Source organism: Chrysochloris asiatica, unplaced genomic scaffold, assembly GCF_000296735.1.
Source record: "Chrysochloris asiatica unplaced genomic scaffold, ChrAsi1.0 scaffold00036, whole genome shotgun sequence".
NCBI lineage: Eukaryota > Metazoa > Chordata > Mammalia > Afrosoricida > Chrysochloridae > Chrysochloris > Chrysochloris asiatica.
This window is the reverse complement of record NW_006408554.1, coordinates 2250503-2273753: the sequence shown is the minus strand read 5'-3', so window position 1 is coordinate 2273753 and position 23251 is coordinate 2250503. Positions and strand designations below refer to the sequence as shown.

Genomic DNA, 23251 nt, shown 5'->3' with positions numbered 1-23251 from the left:
CAGATTCCGACTCACAGTGACCCTGCAGGGCAGAGTAGAGCTGCACTGTAGGGTTTCCAAGGCTGAAGAGTTTTAAGGAAGCAAACTGCCACATCTTTCTTACATGGAGCAGCTTGTAGACTTGAACCACCAACTTTTGTTTAACAGTCATGTGCTTAATCATTGTGCCACTATGGCTCCTTGGTATTTAACAAACATCTTAATTTTTTGCATATGTTTCCAAATCTTGTTCAGTAAATACAATTGAAAAAAGTGGTATCTTACACTTATTTTATTCCTAGACTTACAATTACTGGTCTAAAGAATAAAATTTAGGTGGAAGACGGAAGGAAGAAATCACCATTTTGGAAAAGCTCTTATTCATTGTGAGAAAGTCAATCAGATGAATTCAGAGTCACCTGATTTCAGAGTTTATGCTCTTGCCAGCATACAAACTATTTCAACAGAGGTAAAAATCAGAAATATGACAAAACAAAAAAGAAATGAGGCATATTCCTGATATCACCTCTACTTATTAGTTTCATCAACCCAAAATAATCCACAAGAAAATATCACTTTCTCCTAGAAGAAGAGCCACTCAACAGGAAAACAGCCTGTCTCATTTTTAAATACAATCACTAATACGTACACCAATATTTTTAGAGACATTCCTTTCAAAAATATTAGCTAGGCTTCTATGACATTTTCTGGATTCTCAAGAAACCTGTTTAGCTCTTTATACAAGAAATTCTAATACTGTTTATTCATTTTAAAGCATCCCTATTCACTTGTGTTACCTAGTGCTGCTATAACAGAAATAGTACACGTGGGTGGCTAGAAGTCTGAATTCTGGAAGAAGGTACTGGTGTCTTCTGAGCTTCTTTCCTGGGCGAACGAACTTCCTGTGCTTGGAGATCTTCATGTGCTTCGGATTTTTTTTTCTCCCTAGTCTCTCAATGCTAGTTTGTGTTTAATCTCTTTTACATCTCAAAAGAAACTGATTAAAGATACACCCTGTGCTAATTAATGCTCTTTAACATAGTAAAGACAACCATTCCAGGTGGAATTGTAACTATAGGCATGTTGTTGTTGTTATTTAAGTGCCATTGAGACAGTTCCTACTCATAGTGACCCTGTATAGGGTTTCCAAGAAGCAGCTGGCGAGATGAACTGCGAACCTTGCAATTCAAACTGACCTTCTTGTTGTTGTTGTTTACTGTGGAGTCGGTTTCAACTCATAGGTGACCCTGTATAGGGTTTCCAAGAAGCAGCTGGCGAGATGAACTGCGAACCTTGCAATTCAAACTGACCTTCTTGTTGTTGTTGTTTACTGTGGAGTCGGTTTCAACTCATAGGTGACCCTGTATAGGGTTTCCGAGGCTGTAAAACTTTACAGGAGCAGAAAGCCTCATCTTTCTCCTGTGGAGCAACTGGTAGTTTAGAGCTGTTGAACTTGAGGTTGGCAGCACAACTTGTAACCACTACACTACCAGAGCTCCTTTCCTACAGAATCACACCAGAGGTTTGGATTTACAACAAATATTTTGGGGGGCACAATTCAATCCATAATACTACTATTTCTTCAGAGTTTACTTACAAATATAGTCTTTTTGTAGCATACAGAATTCAGCACCATGAAGTTGCTTAAAATCTCTTATTTACATTTGTTATGACTGATTTCCCATCTATTTTCCTCTGAGATATTAACTCAACCATGGTAATTTCAGAATGCTTTAGGGAATCCCGAAAATGCTGGATCTAAACATAATACACATTAATGAGAACAGTATATACTTGAGAGTATAAACTCAATCTTTAAAAAAAAACAAACTGAAAATTAGGTGTGCAGACATGCATTGTCATACAAGACCACAAAACCCTTAAATAGCAGTCCTCTGCATTTAATCTGAAGTATAAACTTCAGCTTTTCACTGAGTCTCTCACTGTAAAGAGTACTGTTGACTGTTGAACCATCTTCCTGATAATGTTCCAATACTGACCTTTGAGAATCCCAGAAAACTGTAAACATCAATTTTCCAGCTAATAGTTGACTTTTGAACTTTTTCTTGGTCGGTGATTGAGGAGGTTTCCATTCTATACTCTGCTGTTTACTCTCAGGTTTATACAGTAATGAACTGGTGTCCCGACACCAAGAATGATATTTTCTAAAGAAACGTTTACCTTCCTTCGAGTTACCAGTCCAAATTTTGTTTGCAGATGTCCAAATGCTTCTGCTTATGCTCTTCTGTAAATTGTTTCTTGTGCCCATCTTGCAAAAATTTTTCAAAACCCAAGTCTGTTGTAGATCATTTCATAGGCAAAGCCATGCTGATTTGCAAACGATTTGTCACATAATCCAATGTTGTTGTTGTTAGCTGCCATCGAGTCGGTACCAACTCATAGCAACCTTATGCACAGCAAAACGAAACACTGCCCGATCCTGGGCCAACCTCACTATTGTTGCAACACTTAAGCCCACCGATGCTGCCACATAATCCACTGTTACTTGTCTACTTGACAAAATCATTTCATGCGCATGCTATGTTGTAATCAGCCAGAGATATGGATAAGTGTTTTAATATAACCGCAGTGTGGAAAATTTTTTACTCACCCTCATCTATTTATTAGGCAGTCTCCACTGGTAACGCATAGAAAATTTTGCATGTGTTTTTAAAAGATACTAGTAGTGAGGGGCTGATGGAATTCTTCCTTTATATTACTCATGTTTTCTAAATTTTGTTCAGTATGCTCATTGTTGCTGTTAAGTGCCACTGAATGGATTCTAACTCATAGTAATCCTGTTTCTGAGGAGCTACTAGCAGGTTTGATCCACCAACCTTGAAGTCAGCAGTCCACACCAGGACCCAATGTGCTCATATTACTTTTATACTAAGGAAGGATAATCTCACTATACAAATGATTTTTAAGAAAAACATAATTTGAGCATTAAAAAAAAAAACAGTAAAAAGTATATCATCTTATTATCACATTTAATAAACCCTGGTGGTGCTTGCTGTGGGATAAACACTGGACTGCTAATTGCAAGGTTAGCAGTTCAAACCCACCAGCCTTTCCTTGGGAGGAAGATGAGACTGTCTGGTGCTGTGAAGATTTACCGCCTCAAAAACCCCTATATAGGGTCACTGTGAGTCTGAATCAACTCTACGGCAACGGGTCTGGAGGGTTTTTTTTTGTCACATTTAAAATAAGAATTCAATCATGATTGCACTGCATATCTCCTTTCACTCTTTTTAAAAGCAGACTGAGATATGACTAATTATGTGATAAACTGTGTATATTTAAAGTATTCAATTTAATCAATTTTGGCATACGTATAAATGCATGAAATCAGCCCCACAATCAAGACAATGAGCAACTTAACTATTCCCAAAAAGTTTCTTCATGTCCTTTATAATTCTCCCCTCCTCCTCCTACTCCACCCAAGGAGTTCTGGTAGGGTAGTGGTTACAAGTCAGGCTGTGAACCTCAAGGTCAACAGTTAGAAACTACCAGCTGTTCCACGGGAGAAAGATGAGGCTTTCTGCTCCTGTAAAGATTTACAGCCTCGGAAACCCTGTACGGGGTCGCTATGAGTCGGAACCGACTCTATGGTACTTAACAACAACAACAACTACTTCCCAAAGGAGTCCCAGTGTGGCACTGTGGGCTAATGCGTCAGACTGCAAAGTCGTTTGAACTGCAAGGTCAGTGGTTCAAGCTCACCAGCTGCCCCTTGGAAACCTATACAGGGTCGCTATGGGTCAGAACCAAATGGACGGCACTTAACAACAACAACAACAACAACAACTACTCCCCAGCCTCTCATCATTCTCAAGCAAACACTGGTTTTCAGTCCCTAGTAATAGGTTTGCATTTTCTAGAAATTAATGTAACTGGAACCCTATAGTAAGTACTCACGTTTGTCTCTTCAATCACTCAGCATAATTTGAGATTCATCCATCCATGCTATTGCATGTTTCATTGATGAGTACTATGAAAAGTATTTCTTTTTCACCCTTTTTTAAAGAAGATTTTCTATGTCCTCTGTACGGACAGAGCAAATTTGTTTACCCATTCACATCTGAATGTGCATTTTCTGTATTTACTAGCTATTAAAAATCAAGCTGCTATGAACATTCACATACAAGTCCTGTATGGATATATACTTCCTTTTCTATTGAGTAAATAAGTAAGAGGAGAATGACTAGATCATAAGGTGACTATACGCTTAAACTTTTAAGAAAGTAGATAATTTCCCATCCTAATCAGCAATGTATGTTAAGTTCTAGTTCCTCCTCATCTTTATCAACATTTGGTATTGTTGGTCTTTGTTAGTTTTAGTCATTCTAAAGGTGATGTCAAAGACTTCATTTTGCTCAGATCAACCATCAACACTCACAGAAACAGCAGTCAAGAAATCAAACGATATATTGCATTACACAAAGCTACTGCCCAAGACCTCTTTAAACTGTTCAAGAACAAAGATGTCAGTTTCAAGACTTAAAGTGTGCCTGATGCTAGCCCTGGTATTTTCAATAACCTCAGACGTATGTGCAAGTTGGATAGTGAATAACGAAGACCATAGAAGAATTGATGCATCCATGTTATGGCGCTAGAGAATATTGAAAGTATCATGGACTGCCAAAAATGCAAGCAGATCTGTGTTGGAAAAAGTACAGCCAGCGTGCTCCTTGGAGGCCAGGATGGCCAGACTTCATCTCTCATACTTCAGCCATGTTGTCAAGAGGGACCAGTCACTGAAGAAAGATACCATGTTTGGTAAAGTGAAGAGTCAGAGAAAAAGAGGAAGACCCCCAATGAACTGGATTGACACAGTAGCAACATCAATGGGCTCAAACGTAGCAATGATTGTGAGGTTGGCCCAGGACTGCTCAGTGTTTTGTTCTGTTGTGCTAAGGGTCACTATGAATCAGTACCAACTCAATGGCATCCAACAACAAAGGTGTGTAATGGTATCTCACTGTGGTTTTAATTTGTATTTTGTTAACAACAAAAGATGTTGAGCATCTTTTAATTTGCTTATTTGCTATACATATATCTCCTCTGGTAAAGAATCTATCTAGATTTTTTTACCCATTTTAAATTGGGTTATTTCTTTTTTGATTGTTGAATTTCACAGGTGCTTTGTATAGTCTGGATACAAGTTATTTATATGTATGCTACAAAGTCTCTGGAGTCTTCGTGTGGCGCTGCAGGTTAATGAGCTGAACTGCAAGTTCGTTTTAAACAGCAAGGTCAGTGGTTCGAGCTTACCAGCTACTCCTTGGAAATCCTATGCAGGATCGCTGTGGGTCAGAGCCAACTCTATAGCACCTAACAGCAATAACATAGGGTTGCTATGAGTCAGAATGTATTCCATGGCAGGGGGGGATTATATGCTTTGCAAAATTTGCTCCCAATCTGTTACTTTTGTTTACATTCGTTACTATCTTGGGAGAGCAGCTTTTGCTCTTTTATAGATTGTGCTTTTGGTGTTGTTTCTAAGAAATCATTAACTAAGAACTCAAACATTTTTTCAACTATGTTTCTTCTTGTAGCTTAACAGTTTTAGATTTTACATTCTGGTCTATGAATTTTGAGTTACTTTTTAATATGGTGCAAGTTATTAGCCCAACTTCATTTTTTATAAGTGGATATCCAATTGCCACAGGATCATTTGTGAAAAGGGGTATAATTTCTCCACTGAATCGTCTTTTGTTGTTAAGGGCCTTCGAGTCAGTTCTGACTCATAGTGAGCCTAGATAGGGTTTCTATGGAGTAGCTGGTGAGCTTGAGCTCCCAACCTTGCAGTTCAAAACGATGTTACAGTCCAGCACATTAACCCCACAGCATCACACCAGACTCCAAATTGTATATATATAAACACACATACATACAAATATGTATATATATAAACACACATACCAGGACTCCGAATTGTGTGTATGTATATGTATAGATAGATAGGCACAGATCTATTTCTGGACTATCTATTCTACCTGTGCATAGAATAGATAGTCCAGAAGTATGATGGAGTCCTGTTGTGGCACTATAGGATAAGCAATGAACTGCAGGGTAGGTTTGAACTACAAGGTCAGCAGTTCAAACTCAGCAGCCACTCCTCAGAAATGTTATACAGGGTCACTATGAGTCAGAACCAACTCGATGGCACTCAACAACAACAATACCACTGATGCTGCACTGTATCTTTATAATAATTCTTGAAATCAGGTGGTATTGACCTGCCAACATTTCTCATTTTCAGAGTTATTTTGATCACTCTAGGTCCTTTGTATTTCCATATGAATTTTAGAATCAGTTTATCTATTTCCAAATAAAAATAAACCTGGGATTTGGTAAAGGAGCGTGGTGGCACAGTAGCTAAGAGCTAGCTCTGTGTGAAGATGTGGCTGTCTGCTTCCATAAAGATTAAAGCCTTGGAAACCCTATGGGGCAGTTCTACTCTGTCTTATACAGTGAATATGAGCTTTCTGATCCCATAAAAATATACCACCTTGGAAACTCTATGCAGGAGAGCTAGCTGTGAGTCAGAATGAACTCCACAGTACATAACTACCCCACTGCCGTGAGTCAGCCTCAACCACACAGCAACACGGCTTCTTGGTTTTGGAGTTTGGAATAGAACTGCCTTGAATTTTTCAATCAATTTGGGGAAAGTTAAAATTTTAACAAGGTTTTCCCACCTATGAAAAAACATCTCTCTCAGTGTATTTAGGTATCTTCTAATTTCTTTCAGCAATATTTTATATTTCCTCATTTTCTTTAACATATTTTATCAGGCCTATCCACTTTGTTAAACTCAAATATTGTTCTAATAGGATTCTGTGAGATTTTCTACATATATCAACAGGTCATCTGTGATTAAGAACAATTTTATTCCTTTCTTTTCTGATTATCATTCATTTCTTATTCTGGCCTGATTGAACTAGCTAGAACCTCCAGGAACAGGACTGATAGAAGTGGACATCTCTCCTTTTAAAAAGAAAATGCTCTGCCTTTTACCAATAAATACAATGTGAGCTAAGTATATTTTCTATAAATGTCTATAAAATAGAGAAAGTTTACTTCTATTCCTAGCTTGTTGTGGATTTTTATCAGGAATGTTAAATTTTGTTCAAATAATTTTTCTGCATCTATTGAGATGACCATGTGTTTATTATTATGTATTTTTGCTGTTAGATGCCATCTAGTCTAGTCCAACTCATAACAACCCTAATGCACAAAAGAACAAAACACTGTCCAGTCCTGTGTCATCCTCACAACTATTATTATGCTTGATCCAATTGTTGCTGCCATTTATTTGTTTATAAATATGGTGAATCACATTGACTAACTTTTAAAGGAGTTCTGGTAGTGATTATAAATCAGACTGCTAACCTCAGGGACAGCAGTTTGAAACTACCAGCTGTTACCGCGGGAGAAAGATGAGGCTTTCTGCTCCCATAAAGATTTACAGCCACAGAAACCCTGTACAGGGTCGCTATGAGTCAGAACTGACTCCACGGCACATAACCACCCCCACCACCATATTGATTAACTTTTAGTATTAGTCCTACATTATTCCTAGGATAAACTCCACTTTTTTTTTTTAATGTATCATAAAATGAGATTTGTTAAAATTTTGTTTACATATTCATACCTATGTTCTTGAGGAATATTTGTATATGGTTTTCTTGCAGTCTTTGTTTGGTTCTGGTTTCCAGGTAATGCCCACATCATGTTGTTGTTGTAAAGTGCCTACAAGTCAGTTCTAACCAAAAGTGACCCTGTAAAAGGTTTCCAACAAGGCATGGCTATGAGCTTTCTGCTCCCATAGAGATTACAGCCTCGTACAGCGCTGTAGGATCAGCACTGAACTTCAAATCATAAAGTCAACAGTTCAAACCCATCAGTTGCTCCTCGGAAACCCTATACAGAGTCGCTATGAGTCAGAACCAACTCAACGGCATTAACAACATAAAAGATTTACAGTCATGGCATGTAACAACCACCATTTGGTGGGGCGCTGTAGGATAAGCACTGGACCACAAGGTCAGTTTGACCTAAGGGTCGGCATTTCACCAACCAGCCGCTCTTCAGAAACCCTATACAGGACCGCTATGAGTCAGAAATGACTCGACAGTACTTGACAATGATGACCATCACCATGAGTCAGGCTCAACTAGATAGCAACAGGATTTTCAAACAGTGTTTGAGCCACCAGCCTTGTGGGTAACCAGTCCAGTGCTTATCCTACAGTGTCACACCAGGACTCTGCTCGCATCAAAGGATTTAGGAAGTATGCCCTCCATTTCATTATTTTTTAAGTTTTTGTAGGAATTGTTAAATGCTATTGAGTCAGTTCTAACCCACAGCAACCCTGTGTGGGGTTTCCATGGCTATAAACCTTTGCCAGAGCAGAAAGCCTCATCTTTCTCCTGAGGAGCAGCTGGAGGTCTTAAATCACCAAGCTTGTGATTCACAGTCCAATGCTGATTTTCTACAAAGACAAAGCATTCACTTGTACAGGTAATTTTTTATGCCTTAAATGTTTAGTAGAGTTCACCAGGGAAACTATCTGGATCTGGAGCTCTTTGTAGGAAGGTTTTTAAGTACAATTATAATCCCATTAATATTTATAGGGCTGATCAAGCTTCTTTCTTATTTCCCATTGTAAGAAGTAGTGCTATAAACTTCCCCATAAGTACTTACCATGTTAGCTGCCTCTTCTGAGATGCTGTGCTTTCATTTTTGTTCAGTGTAAATTATCTTCTAATTTCCCTTTTGATATCTTCTTTTACATCCAAATATGTCACTTAATTTCCAAATATTTATGGATTTTCACAAAAATCTTTCTGTTAACAATTTCTAATTCATTTTTTTCAGAAAGCATTCTTTACATGACTTGACTCTGAATTTATTAATAATTCTTTTATGATCCACAATGTCTATATCTTGGTAAACGAACGTTCTGTCTGAACATGTGAACAAATGTGCATTTTGCTCTACTTGGACAGAGTGTTTGTTTAATGCAATCAGTTCAAGTTGATTGATAGTGTTATTAAGTATACTATATGTTTCTGATGATTTTTCTGGCATCCATAACTATTACTGAGAAGTAATATTAAAATATTATTGTGGATTTCTCCATTTTTCCTTGCATTTCTATGAGTTTTTGCTTCATGTATTTAGAAGCACTGTTATTAGGCATATACATGTTTATGATTTATAGGTGCTATTGATTAATTGACTCCTTTATAATTATAAAGAGCCCTGGGGGCACAGTGGGTTATTGTTTGGACTGCTAACTGAAAAAGTCAGCAGTTCAAACCCACAAGCTACTCTGTGGGACAAAACTAAGGCAATCTGCTTCTGCAAAAGTTTACATCCTCGATATGAGTGAGTGGAAATGCACAATAAAGTTTTCAGCCCATTTTTCCCCCTTCTTTGGGAATCAATTATATGTATCTTATTGTTGTCAAGTGCTGGCAAATTGGTTTTGAATCATAGCAACCCTGTAGAGGGTTTTCCAGAAGCAGTTGGTGGGTCTGAACCACCAACTTTGTGGTTAGCAGTCCACTGCTTATCCTATAGCACCACACCAGGACTCCTAAACTCTATTCTTTTTATTCTTTTTCTTTTCCCAATCTTTTTTACCCTATACAAGTATGGGGCCTTAGGTGGAATACTGAGCCCCATCCAGAAGGTTCTGAGTTGGAACATTCTTACTTGAAAAGACATACAGACCAACCCAGAACTGCTGAAGAACAGATGATTCTTAATGAAAGAAAGACCTACAGAAAAAAAAAGCAAGTTGTTTGGCTGTTTGAATATCAAGCAAGTTGTTTGCTATGGAGGCACCAGAAAAAAAAAGTCAGCCCATCAGGGAAAACTCCCTTCTAGGGCTGAAACTCAAAGGAAATTCATGGGCTCAATGATGACAACCTGTGGATATTTGTGAGTGGAAGTGGGGGAAATGCAGCAATGAAGACGTGGACTGAGTTTGGCCATGTTCCATTGGCACCTGCTGACCTTGAGATAAGAGAGAGGAGGAAGGACTAGCTGGTCTGAAGTTTAAGAAGATGTATGAACTTCTGAGCCCATGAGCACTGCCCTAGCCCCTGGGGGCTAGGGCAGAGAGTGAAGCAGCCAGCTGGTCTGAAGTGCTGGTAGGTATGCAAGAACTCCCAAACTTATAGCTAGTACCCATTTGACCTAGCTTGGATGGCAAGTCGACCAGAACTCGAATCAAGGGAAATAGTGAGAACAAGTGTCTGATATTGCTTGATACTGAGAACAAGTGCAAAAGCTACAATTTGACAAATTAGACATTTGCCTATGAATGCAGTGACTCAAAATTCCAACCAGAAGGTCTCTAGGACCATCAACGGAGAAGAGCCGAGAGCGGGACCCTACCCAGAGAAGCAGCGATGCCTGAGATAGAGGCAGAGATGATGATGTGGAGTGATGAAGCGGCTGGGGACTTTGGATCCAGAGAGGGAGAGGGACTGTGTACTGAAGACTGGGGGAGGGGGCGGGTTTATAGAGTATACCCTTTGATCAGTTGATGATGCATGGATGGGATTGGAACCATGGCAATAAAACGATATACGGTGGAATGAATGTAAAACTAAAGTTTTCTCATGTAAACTATCATATAATTCATAATAAAACATTAAAAAAAAAATTACAACCAGAATGGAAGGATGCTTCATATGAAAAAATAACCTAGTTTCCTCAGTGTCCTGGGTTGATGGGGATGAGAAATTTAGATATTGGCTATCAGAAATGGAGGGGCTACAGAGGCAATGAAGTGGCTGGCTTATGAGCTTTGATGAGTAAGCTTAGCTGCAGAATGAGGAGACTAAGGTAAACTCCCCACTGAATACTTTCCCTCTTATTCAGCTGGATCTGGTGAAAGGGGGTGGGGGTTGACAGTGATAGAATTTTATGCCTCCACTGTGAATAACTGTTAGCAGGATTAACTGCGATTGTCACAACTGTAATTGTAGAAGATTTGTAACTAAAAGGAGGGAGTAGGTAACCTTTCATTTCAGAACAGACAATCCCAGGATCGAGAAGGAAGAGTATGAGTAGAGCATGTGATCCCCACCTAGAAAAATAGGGAGAGAGATGGTGGCTGTGTGCCTATAGGGAGGAGGCTGGCTGGTAGAACGTGCCCTTTGGACATTTAAATGGCTTTCTAATTTTTTGTTTTGTATGTATACATCAAAGATTTTTCCTTGCTCATTTATGAAATAAAAGATGTAAAGGGAAGCCACAGGGAGGAAGTGTGATAAATGTTGCAGGGTGGGGATTGTAATCACTGAGATAAAACAAGGTGTATAATTAGCTGACTGTAGAGCTGATGATCTCATCTGTAAACCTTCACCCAATTCACAATGTCGTTGTTGTTGTTAAGTGCCATCGAGTCAATTCCAACCCATAGCGACCCTGTATAGGGTTTCCAAGGAGCAGCTGGTGAGCTTGAACCACCAACCTTGCAGTTCAAATGACTTTGCAGTTGGACGCATTAGCCCACAGCGCCATACCAGGACTCCCAATTCACAAGAGAAAGTTAAAAAAAAAAAAAAGTATTGCTACAAAATCATGGAATCTTTTACTAAACACAAATATCACTTTGTCTGATATAGAGTCAAGTTTCTTAGAATCACTCTGTCCAGTACAGCATGTATTATTATCAAGTGTCTACACCACGACTAGGGGCACTAGTGCTACAGAATAAACACTGGACTGCTAACCATAATGTTGGCAGTTCAAATCCATTAGCAGCTCCACAGGAGAAAAAATTAGGCTTTCTGCATTAGTAAAGATTTACAGGCTACAGAAGAAATCCTAAACAGGGTTGCTGTGAGTCAGAAACTTGGCAGCACACAACAACAACACCACCATAGCTAGGAGGAACACAAATTATTAATATTGAGAGAGAGACAAAGAATGTTGTTTTGGGCGCTCCTCCCTGTCCTACTTCTTGCAAACTGCCTCCATGCTATATACTGTATACTGGTTCAATCAAAGGGCATATTTCATTTGTTTCCATTCTGTTCCCATAAAAATTTACAGTCGTGGAAAACCGATTTGCGTTGCTATGAGTTGTAACTACCTCGATGGCAGAGAGTTTGTTTTGGTTTGTTCTGGTAACTATTGCAGGAAAGAAGAGGGCACTAGACACCAAGTTCAGCTTGAAAAAGTATCCAAGTGATTCATTCCTCCCAAATACTTTACTCACTAACCAGCCAGTCTGCCTTCCTTTCCCACCAACCTTCATAGCCAGGCAGCAAGAGCAGCAACATTATTAGTAATATTAAGTACCATCCAGTCAATTCCAACTCACAGCGACCCTGTAGAGGGTTTCCAAGGAGCACCTGATGAGTTTAAACCACCAACCTTGAGGTTCAAACCGACCTTGCAGTCCAGTACTTATCCTACAGCGCCACACAAGGACTAAGAATTTTATCCTGGTTACCTCAGTTATTCCTCACAACAAACCTGTGAGAGATCAGTACCCTTATCCCACAAACTCTAGGTCTTTGTCACATCTACCATCAAATTTTTTTAAAAGACAGAGGACTACTTAGAACTCAATACATTCCCTAATGCTGGGCTCTCCAATACTCCAGCTGCCTAACTAATATAGACGTCCCCAGACCCTTACAACAACAGTGACCTGTTAAGTGAACCTCACCAGTTAATCCAAAACAAAAAAAATAAGCTCTATTCCAGTCACTCATTTAAAAATATTATTTCACAGTACATGTGCCTTCTTAATTTATAATTGCTAAAGTTTAATGTTAGAAGCACAATGGTTCTGTAAGATAAGAACTAGAATGCTAACCACAGGCTCAACAGTTCAAGCCCACCAGCCACTCCACAAGGAGAAAGAAGCTTTTAGCTCCCATACAAATTTACAGCCTTGGAAACCCTATATAGGGTTGCTATGAGTCTGAACCAACTCAATGGTATTTAACAACAACAGCAAAGCTTAACATTAAAATTGAATGCTTGTGGTGCTGTAGGATAAGCACTAGACTGATAACTATAAGGTTGGCAGTTCAAACCCGCCAGCTGCTCTGCGGGGGAAATATGAGGCTTTCTGCCCCTCCAGACTTATAGCCTTGGAAATCCTACACAGGGTCACTCATGAGTAAGAACTGACTTGATGGCATACAACAACAACAATGATGGTTTATAATTAATCATTAGAAAGAAAGGTCCAAAAATATAGCAAAATCCTACCAAGTACCATACCCTGGAGAGTAGGAGATTTCCACTAGTTATTTGTTGAATAATGAATGAAAACAATATAAAGCAATGGTTACAAATACTAACTAAAAAATTCTCAAATGGTATAATAGAAACCATTTCATTTACAAATACAAAGAAAACTAACGACATGGAACACAAATAAGCAATTCCCAAAATGCAAACACAAGACTATCAAATATAAACAAATCACAGAAATGCAAATTAAACTATGACTTCTTGTCACACAGATTGATTAAGACGGAAAAAATGTCAAGAAAGAAAGGAAGCAGGCATTCTCATAGACCTCTGGCAGATTTAATCTGGTACTTTTTGGTTATCTCTGCATCAACTCTGCAAACCTCTGTAAAATGTTATAGAGCAAAGATGCCACGTTGAGGACTAACGCGCACCTGCTCCATGCCATGGTATTTTCAATGCCCTCACATGCATGTGAAAGCTGGACTATGTCTAAGGAAGGCCAGAGAAGAATGTATTTGAATTATGATGCTGGAAAACACTACTGAAAGTACCATGAACTACCAGAAGCACAAGTAAATCTGCTATGGAAAAAGTTCAGCCAGAAGTGAGGACAGCGAGACTTCATCTCACATACTTTACACACATTATCAGGAGGAACCATTCCCTACAAAAGGACATCACACTTGGCAGAGGGCCAGAAAAAAAAGGAAGACCCTCAACGAGATTGACTGACACACAGAGGCTACAACAATGGGCTCTAACATAGCAACAACTACAAGGAAGGCACAAGCCTAGGCACTGTTCCCTTCTGTTAATACATTGCGCTGCTTTGGGTCAGATTTGATTTGATGGAATCTAACAACAACATGTATCAAATATCATGAAACTGACATATCCCTTGTCTAGAAGATACACAGATGTAGATATCTATGCATATACACACATACATAAATATACAAATATATCTATGTATATCATATATATATATATATTTATGTATGTAAGTATATGTATGTTGTTGTTGTTAAACGCCATTGAGTCAATTCCGACCCAAAGCGACCCTGTATAGGTTTCCAAGGAGCAACTGGTGAGCCTGAACCACTAACCGTACAGTTCAAACGACTTTGCAGTCTGATGCATTAGCCCACTGCACTACATATAAATCACTGTGTCACTAACAACAATATTAAAATCTGTCCAACACAGAGATAAAGAATGATGCGTGCACAATCTTGGAACTACAAGGCTCTGGGATACAGAGATTGACCCATGGTAGGAATGGGGAAAGGGGGGTAATAATGTTAAGATGCTCGGCAGTCTTTTGAATCTTGGTTTTCCTTGCATTATAATATAAAATAGACACCGGAGGGGGAGAGAAAGAAATAGTCAGAAACATCACCATAGAAAGCTTGTAAGTCCGTCTTCTGCCAATAACTGATTGGAATACCTAAAATGGGGCTACAAAGTGCCCAGTGAAGGAGGATTCTTGTGAAGCCTTTGCAATACATAAGACTATAGGGAGAAACCTGAACCACATCCAGATCTCCAGAGACGGGAAATTCCAACTTGAAAGGATGAGCAAACCAGCCTGGAGTGGCTAGAAGTACAGAAGATACTTTTTGAAAGAAAGACCTACAGGAAAAATACAAAATAATAGAGGCAGATGGACTGTTACTACAAGAACAAACAAATTGCTTATCCAAGAAACATAAAGGCAAGTGGTCGGGTCACCTTAATGCAAACCCCCTTCCAAGACTTAAGACTCAATGGAAATATGCACCCTGATTGGTGACCACACGCATCGTCAATAGGGGGAAGTGGGGTAAAAGCAGCAATGAAGCGGCAAGCTAAGCCCTACAATGTTCGGTGGGCTCCTGTGGACCCAGATGGGGACATGGTTGGCCAGCACTGTGGGGAGACCTGGGGATTCCTGGGCCCAGAGTCAGCGGCATGGCCACAGAGGACTAGAGTGGACAGTGAAGCTACCAGCTGACAGGAAGAGAGGGCATACGCACAAGAACACCCACACTTGCATATGGTGCCCACGTGACCTGGTCTCGATGAATGGATGATCAGAACTCAACCAGGAGAAGAAAGAAGAGGGGGGAAAAAAAAGTGATCTGAGACATTCTGATGAACTTGATCTACACCTATGGATGCAGTAACCCAAAAGAGGGAACAAACCCTTACAGCAAGAATCATTCCCACCCCCTCCACACACAGAGTAGACAGAGATGGGCAACTTGGACATTGGATACCCAAATGGGGCGAAGGGACCACAAAGGCAAGAAGTAACTAGCTTACAAGCTTTCAAGAGGGAACCTAGAGCTAGGGGGCATGGAGGAAGGCAGAATCTCCAGTGAGTACTATCCAATCTGTCTAGGCGGAGCTGATGAAATGTAATGCAGAAGGGTCACTTGTGATACAATAGTGAATGACTGTTATCAGGACTGATTGTGAGGGTTGGAAATGTAAAGGTAGACGTTTGGTAGCAAGGAAGGAGTTATTAACTCTCCAGTCTAGGAGCGGAGGTCTCTAGGACCATCAACGGAGAAGAGCCGAGAGTGGGACCCTACCCAGAGAAGCAGCGAGACCCGAGATGGAGGCAGAGACGATGACGTGGAGTGATGAAGCGGATGGGGACTTTGGATTCAGAGAGGGAGAGGGGCTGGGTCTTGAAGAATGAGGAGGGGAGTGTAGGGGGTGGGTTTATAGGGTATACCCTTTGGTGGGTTGATGATGCATGGAGGGGATTGGAACCATAGCAATGAGATGATATATGATGGAATGAATGTAAAACTAAAGTTCTCTCATGTAAAATATCATGTAATTCACAATAAAACATGAAAAAAAAAATCTGTCCAACAATAAGTAGTAGGTTAAATACATTTTAGTACTACCAAACTGTGGAATATTAAATCATTTCAGATATTATTCACTATAACTCATTTTTTAAATAGCATATATTCATATAAAAACATACCTGCATAGAAAAATATCTAGAAGTATACACCCCAAAATGTTAGCAATCATTATCTCTGTAAAAAAAAAAGGTGGAGTTATTTGATTTCTTTTTTTTTTTTTTTGCTTTATCAAAAGCACCTAATTTTTCTACAATGGTATGAGTTGTGCATGAATAACACCATTCTTAAAAGGCAAAAGCAAAACTGAGGATAACAAAAGTAGAAGTGCCAGCATCATTAACAGATCAGGGGCATTCCTATGTTCCATAATAATGTGAGAGATAATATCAAATAAGACATCAAGTTGGTATTTAATAGCCTGGTCATCTTAAATTAATTCTAGGAACATATATGGAAAAACTAGTTAATTCTGGCATTGTACAGGAAAAAAAGATGCCCCGCCCAAAATTTACAAAGTAATTCTAAATTAAGTACAGCCACGTGTCACTTAACATCTGTTCAGGCAACATTCACCCACATATACCACGTATACATATGTGGTCCCAAGCCCCATAAAGTGCAAAATTCAAGGTACATACAATGCTTTGTAATAGCAAATGGGCAACACTGTGCAACATGCATCAAAACAATACTATGATTACTATGTTACTATGTTAAAGATGTTTCCATGTATCTGCAAGTGTTTAATGTTTTTTATGCCTAGAATAAATAGTATACCACATACTAAGACAAACATCTTGCTAGTTGGAGTTATATACAAACTGTATCTAACTATTTCAACTTAACTTTAATTTCAACTTAAAAACAAACTTAGAACAGAATTCAATGGTAATCTGGGAACTGCCTGTATATTATATGTGTTTACCTATGTCCAAATTATCCAACGTCTTATTTCACAGAATAGACTATGGACATTAAACAGTGCATAACTGGATTGAAAATCACAATAAAAACTCAACTGTTTCAAGTTGAGAGTCACCTTAAATCACCTTTCCATTCTTTTTCATGTTTAGCTTGAACTCTCACTAGGAAAGAAACATATAGTCACAGTAATAAGAAGGAATCCTTATATCATTCTAGGAATACGTATCTTATATAAACTACGTGTGTATATATCCAGGCACTTGTAAAATCCTGGTGTGACACTGTAGGATCAGCACTGGACTGCTAACCACAAGGTTGGTGATTCAAACTGCTCCTTCGAAAGCCTACACAAGGTATCTATGAGTCAAAATTGACTCAACAGCACTTAACAAGAGCAACAACATGTACAATTTCTAGTTTATGGCCATGCAAAATGTTCCCCAGGAATTCTCTGTGTGGTTCAATGTGTCCTGTAGCATAAGAGACAGTTAGCAAATCTTCACTTGGACAAATCCATAAACTACAATTTTCAATAAACTGACTGGCAAAATTTGAATTATCATTTCTATCTACTTATGGTACAAAAATGAAACAAATTATTCTACTTGTACCCATATAATTAATGGCAAGTGTCCATACAAAGTATCTCAGCAGCAGCTTCACACCTTTAACAGTTTGCAAGGGAAGTGTTACATGTGCCATGGATGCTTCCAGTAGGATCTGATAGCTACTGTGAAGTTTACGAGAAGCACTGAACACACTACAGCTTTGAGATTCCTTTAGGCCTATATTAGTACTATCTTTGAGTATAGTGGTTCCATATGATAAGAACTGGACTGCAAACCACAAGGTCCATGGTTCAAGCCTGCCAGTCACTCCATGGGAGAAAGATGAAGCTTTCTGCTACCACAAAGATTTAAAGCCTTGGAAACGCTATATAGGGTCGCTATGAGTCAAAATCAACATATCAGCACTTAACAACAACAGCAGTACTATCTTTAACGAGAGCAGTACTTGTTGCACAAGGACATTTTCTAGTATAAGAAAAATCAAAGAACTTTTCATAAAGCAGAGAGTTAATAATGTTAAGGGCATTTGTATAAAGTAAGCATCACATAAATACCAAAACTGATAACATAACTAAATGGAGTGGCTACTGTGAAAAAATGGAGATCTACTTGACTTTTTGATAAGCCTAGCACCATTCATTCACTCATTCAACAGCTACATACAAAATATAAAGAACTAGACTAGGCCTAAAAATAGAAGAGCAAACAAGCAAAGTCCCTGCTTTCACAGAACATACAGGAGCTCTGGTAGCATAGTGGTTATGAATTGGGCTGTGAACCACAAGGTCAGCAGTTCGAAACTACCAGCTGCTCCGTGGAAGAAAGATGAGGCTTTCTGCTCCCATAAAGATTTACAGCCTCAGAAACCCTATTCAGGGTCGCTATGGGTCGGAACCGACTCAACGGCAATTAACAACAACAACACAGTCTAACAAGGGAGACATGTCTGAAATAATTACATATTTGAATATAACTGCATCATGTCATATGTAAAAAAATTAAAAACCAGGGTGCCATGCGGGCATTTACTATGCTGGAAGTTAAAAATGGCTCCTTGGGGGCTGGGGGGAGAAGATTGAGTTGATCCAAGCTGATGAACTTGACCTATGCATACGAATGCAGTGACACAAGAGGCAACAAATCCTTACAGAAAGAAACATTCCCATCCCCTCCACACACAGAGTAGACAGAGAGGGGCAACTTGGGATACCCAAATGGGAAGGGAGGGACTACAAAGGCAAGAAGTAACTGGCTTACAAGCTTTCAAGAGGGAACCTAGAGCTAGGGGGCATGGAGGAAGGCAGAATCACCAGTGAGTACTATCCAATTTGTCTAGGTGGAGCTGATGACATGAAATACAGTTGGGTTACGTACGATACTGTAGTGAATAATGGTTATCAAGACGGATTGTGAGTGTTGGAAATGCAAGGGTAGATGTTTTGTAGTAAGGAAGAGAGCGATTATTTCTCCATTATAGGAGCGGAGGTCTCTGGGACCACCAACGGATAAGAGCCGAGAAGGGGAGCCCACCCAGAGAACCGGGGATGCCTGGGATGGAGACAGAGATGATGACATGGAGGGATGAAGCGGCTGGGGACTTTGGATTCAGAGAGGGAGAGGAACTGTGGGCCGAAGACTGAGGAGGTAGGGGGGAGTGTAGAGCACGGGCTTCTAGGATATGCCCTTTGGTCGGAAGATGATGCATGGAGGGGATTGGAAGCATGGCAATGTAATGATATACGATGGAATGAATATGGAACTGAGGTTCTCTCATGTAAACTAACATATAATTCACAACAAAACATTAAATAAATAAATAAATAAATAAAAATGGCTCCTTAGCGAAGTGAGCTAAGCACAGGTGAGAGGAAAAGAGGTCCAAGCAGAGCTTCTATCCTGTGCAAAGTCCCTGCAGCTGCAATGACCTTGGACTAATCATGGAGCTGAAACAGCTCTCGCTATGGAAGCATTCAGATTGTTTCTTGGGCGTATACTGTGTCTGAGATGTATAAAGACATCCAAGTGAAGAGATCAAGTTGATAACTACTATATGAATCTGGACTCAGAAGAAAAGGGCTAGACCAAATAGAAACTCAAAGTTGTTAGCTTGCAGATGGTATATTAGAGACAGAAACTGGCAGAGATTTAGACAAAGTGAGTGAATAAAATTATGAGCATAGGGGATTATTTCTCTTTTGATTTTCAATCAAAAGAAATGAACGTATTTTCTAACATTATAGTTATGATACAATGATTTCATTGTTCAGAAAGGATAAATTCAAATATATGAAATTCTTGAAGAAAAGCTAACACCTAAGAAAATACTTCTTCCAGTGAGTCTATGGTAGCATATCATGTCTTTTACTTAGCAGAGAAACTTCTACAAGTTTTCTAGTAGCTAGAAAAAGAAACTATTTCACAGGATCTGTCACTAGAAATGCTTTCAGCCTTCAGAACTGCCACCTGCCCGAGTTATATCATGATCAAACCAGTAAGCCCCACAGGGATGCAATATCAAACAGAACAAGCCTTCTGCTCTACACATTCAGAAGTTAACAACTTTCATGACTATCACTAACTATAGTCGTTAAGCAGCCTGTTTTTCCCTAAAGTCTCCTATGATGAAAATATAGTATACTTTTAGTTGCTCTAAAAAGCGGTGGTCAGGTTATAGTAAATAGAAATGCTAAATTAAAATATTCTATAATTTATGGCCAAAGCACCACATAAATATGGCATGGCTTAATACAAACTCACCTGATTTATTTGAAGCATGTTAAGACAATATTGACCAAACTGCTATATCCCTCACGGCTCCAAAAACTGAAAAGTGAAATGAAGAAATAAAGTTCAACTTAGTCACTGACCTCAGTAATTAGTATCTTAAACACATGCCCATAATGAAAACAAATATAAAATGAAGTTGATATAGCTCAATATAGAACTTTCTATGGTGATGGAAACAGTCTGATTATGTGCTGTCCAATCCAGGAGCCACTAGTGACATGTGGTTACTGAGTTCTTGAAATGTGGCTGTGCAAGCAAAAAGGTCAATCTTTAATTTGAATTAATTTGAATTTAAATAACAAATTTTAATTAATTTAAAGCATTTGGTTAGTGGCTACCATATTGCACAGTACAGGTCTGAATTGAACAAATCCCTTCTGGCTCTGGAGTTCTAAAACCCAGCAAAGTGAGATTGTTTAAAAATCTTAAAATTTAGTTTTGAACTTCCCTTGCTCCAAAGAAGTTTTAAACAGCTTTGTTCCCATAATCTATATGGAAATTAAGCCTAACAGAGGTACAACACCCACAAGTATTCTCCTAAATACACATGGTGAGACTGCCTAGCTGGACCTTTTTCCTCTCTCAATTTATACTTTCATTATTGTTACTCTAAAAATAGCATGGTACTTTAAAATTTCACATAAATCTTTATCAAGAAATCACCCATAATCTTACCACCCTGACTTATATCCACTGTTAATCTGGGTTTGTTTCCTTTTGGGTACAGCCCTCTCCCCTTGTTTTTATTTATTTGCATGAGGTAAATCACCTTTACATTTAATTCAGAAACAGAAGACATAGAAAGCAGGAAAACTCAAATTTTAAATAAACAAACTGTGTGCTCTAATAATGCAAAGAATCTACATAAAATGTTATGTAGAGATCACCCAAAACATCATCTACAAAGCAAAAACACAGTTTTGATACAAAGAAAAAGTACGAACTCCAAGCAGCAAAGTATACAAGGGGGCTTCAAAACTTCATGAAAAAATGGGATGAAAAGGTAATGGAATTTTTCCACAAACTTTTTGAAGCCCCTTTATCACTATATAGAAATTTTTACGCTCTAAAAATTTCACATTGAGTATTTCCTTTAGAAGAAAAGGTTATTAATATGTGTGTATGTGTGTATGACTTTTCAAGACACACACACATATATTATGTGGGTAAAAGTATTGCTAGATTTTAAAGTTTATGCATACACAGGTTAATTCCAAACAAAATGGGGTTTAAACATGTCTATGTGATGGTGGCTGGCAGCAGACACATTCTCTCAGTAACATACTTGTCTGAGTCTCCAGAGGGTGGCATGGTGTGGTATAATAAATTATGTTTCTTCTACTATAGTCTCTGTAACTTCCACAAAATGCCTGGACAGAACCATGATGGGGATTGGTTATATTTAGGCTGATTTTTAATTTGAGTCTCCTTTCTACTTGTGAAGCCAGAGGAAATCAGCCAGGGTCCCCACACCATTTTTCACATATTTTAAAAAATACCTTAAGGGCAGGAATAACATCCAATTTTTAACAAAATTCAAGTGGGACTTCCAGGCTAAGATGGCAGGAATGCAGACGCACTCAGAAGATCCTCTTGCAACAAAGACACAGAACACCAGGTAAAACAGATACAGATGGTGATCCTGGAACCCAAACCCAAAGCTTCAAAGAGTAGGCTAGAAAGATGGACTGTCAACTGGAAGAGGAAGAGGAACAGGAGTGGAAAGAGGACACAGGCAGATGGGCTGTCAGCTGACCTACACCGTCACAGCCATCTTGAGATTTTGCAGGCAGCTGTCTATACAGCGGCCTGGATACACAGGATGAGCAACAAGAGCTTGATAGCAAGGAGGATATGATTTTCCTTTGTTCTCCGAGACTTGCTGTAAGCTGAGGTGAGGTCAGTCCCCACTCTCACTCACACGCTGCCAGAAGTACTCACTACTGCCAAGCCTCTGCTCTGCCTGAAGTGGAGCACCAGGAATGCCATGAATCCTAGTACATGAACCCGCCTTGGACTACACTACACAAACAACACAGAGAACTGCATAGACACTCGTCTCTAACACATCCACCAGGAGACAGGCAGTAAGTACCTGAGAACAAACCAACATGCAAGGTGAGTCAAAAATTATCCACATTCAGGTTATATTAAAATGCTCGTCCAAGCCCATGGCTGATGACAACACAGATCATGCATGTGAAAGGATTCTGTGGAATAGATGAGTGAGGGTGGATTACGTGGCAAATCATTTGCAAATCAGCCATGATTCTGCCTACGAAATAATCCATGACAGGCTTGGGATTCGAAAAATTTTGCAAGATGGATACCAAAACAACTCACAGAAGAGCATAAACAGAAGCGCTTAGGGATCTGCAAACAAAATTTGTATACTCTAGGGAAGATAAAAGTTTGGTTTTTTTTAAAATCTGTTACTGGTGATGAGACATGGATTCATCACTGCTACAAGCCAGAGACCAAACAACAGAGTATGGAATGGAAACATCCTCCATTGCCAACCAAGAGAAAGTTCAAAAGTCAACCATCAGCTGGAATACTGATGCTCATTGTTTTCTGGGATTCTCAAGGGCCAGTATAGGAACACTATCAGGAAAAAGATTCAACAGTCAACAATGAGATGCTCACTGAAGAACTGAAGCCTGTATTTCAAGGGCACTGTGATCTTACATGTTAATACATGTTCATACACCTCTGCCCACACTGTTGACACTCTGCAAAAACTTCCTTTTGAGGTTTCAAACCTCCTCCCTATCGTCCTGATCTTGCTTCATCAGACTTTCACCTGTTTGGTCCCATGAAAGCAGTCCTTTGAGGACGAAGATTCACCTCTGATGTAGAAGTGAAGAGAGCAGTGCATTCATG

General features: G+C 39.2%; 1 protein-coding gene across 3 annotated transcripts in view; it reads right to left on the bottom strand.

The window, feature by feature from the left end:
* The window catches only part of STAU2 (staufen double-stranded RNA binding protein 2), a 473318-nt gene that overhangs the window by 428589 nt on the left and 21478 nt on the right, over nucleotides 1-23251 (bottom strand). The window contains exon 2 of one of the 3 annotated variants that reach the window (XM_006860010.1): nucleotides 20339-20404. The exons of the other annotated variants lie outside the window; for them this stretch is intronic. Within the exon in view, the coding sequence (XP_006860072.1) occupies nucleotides 20339-20356 (18 nt within the window). The 5' untranslated portion in view covers nucleotides 20357-20404. The remainder of the gene's footprint in view (nucleotides 1-20338; nucleotides 20405-23251) is intronic. 3 annotated transcript variants of the gene reach the window in all.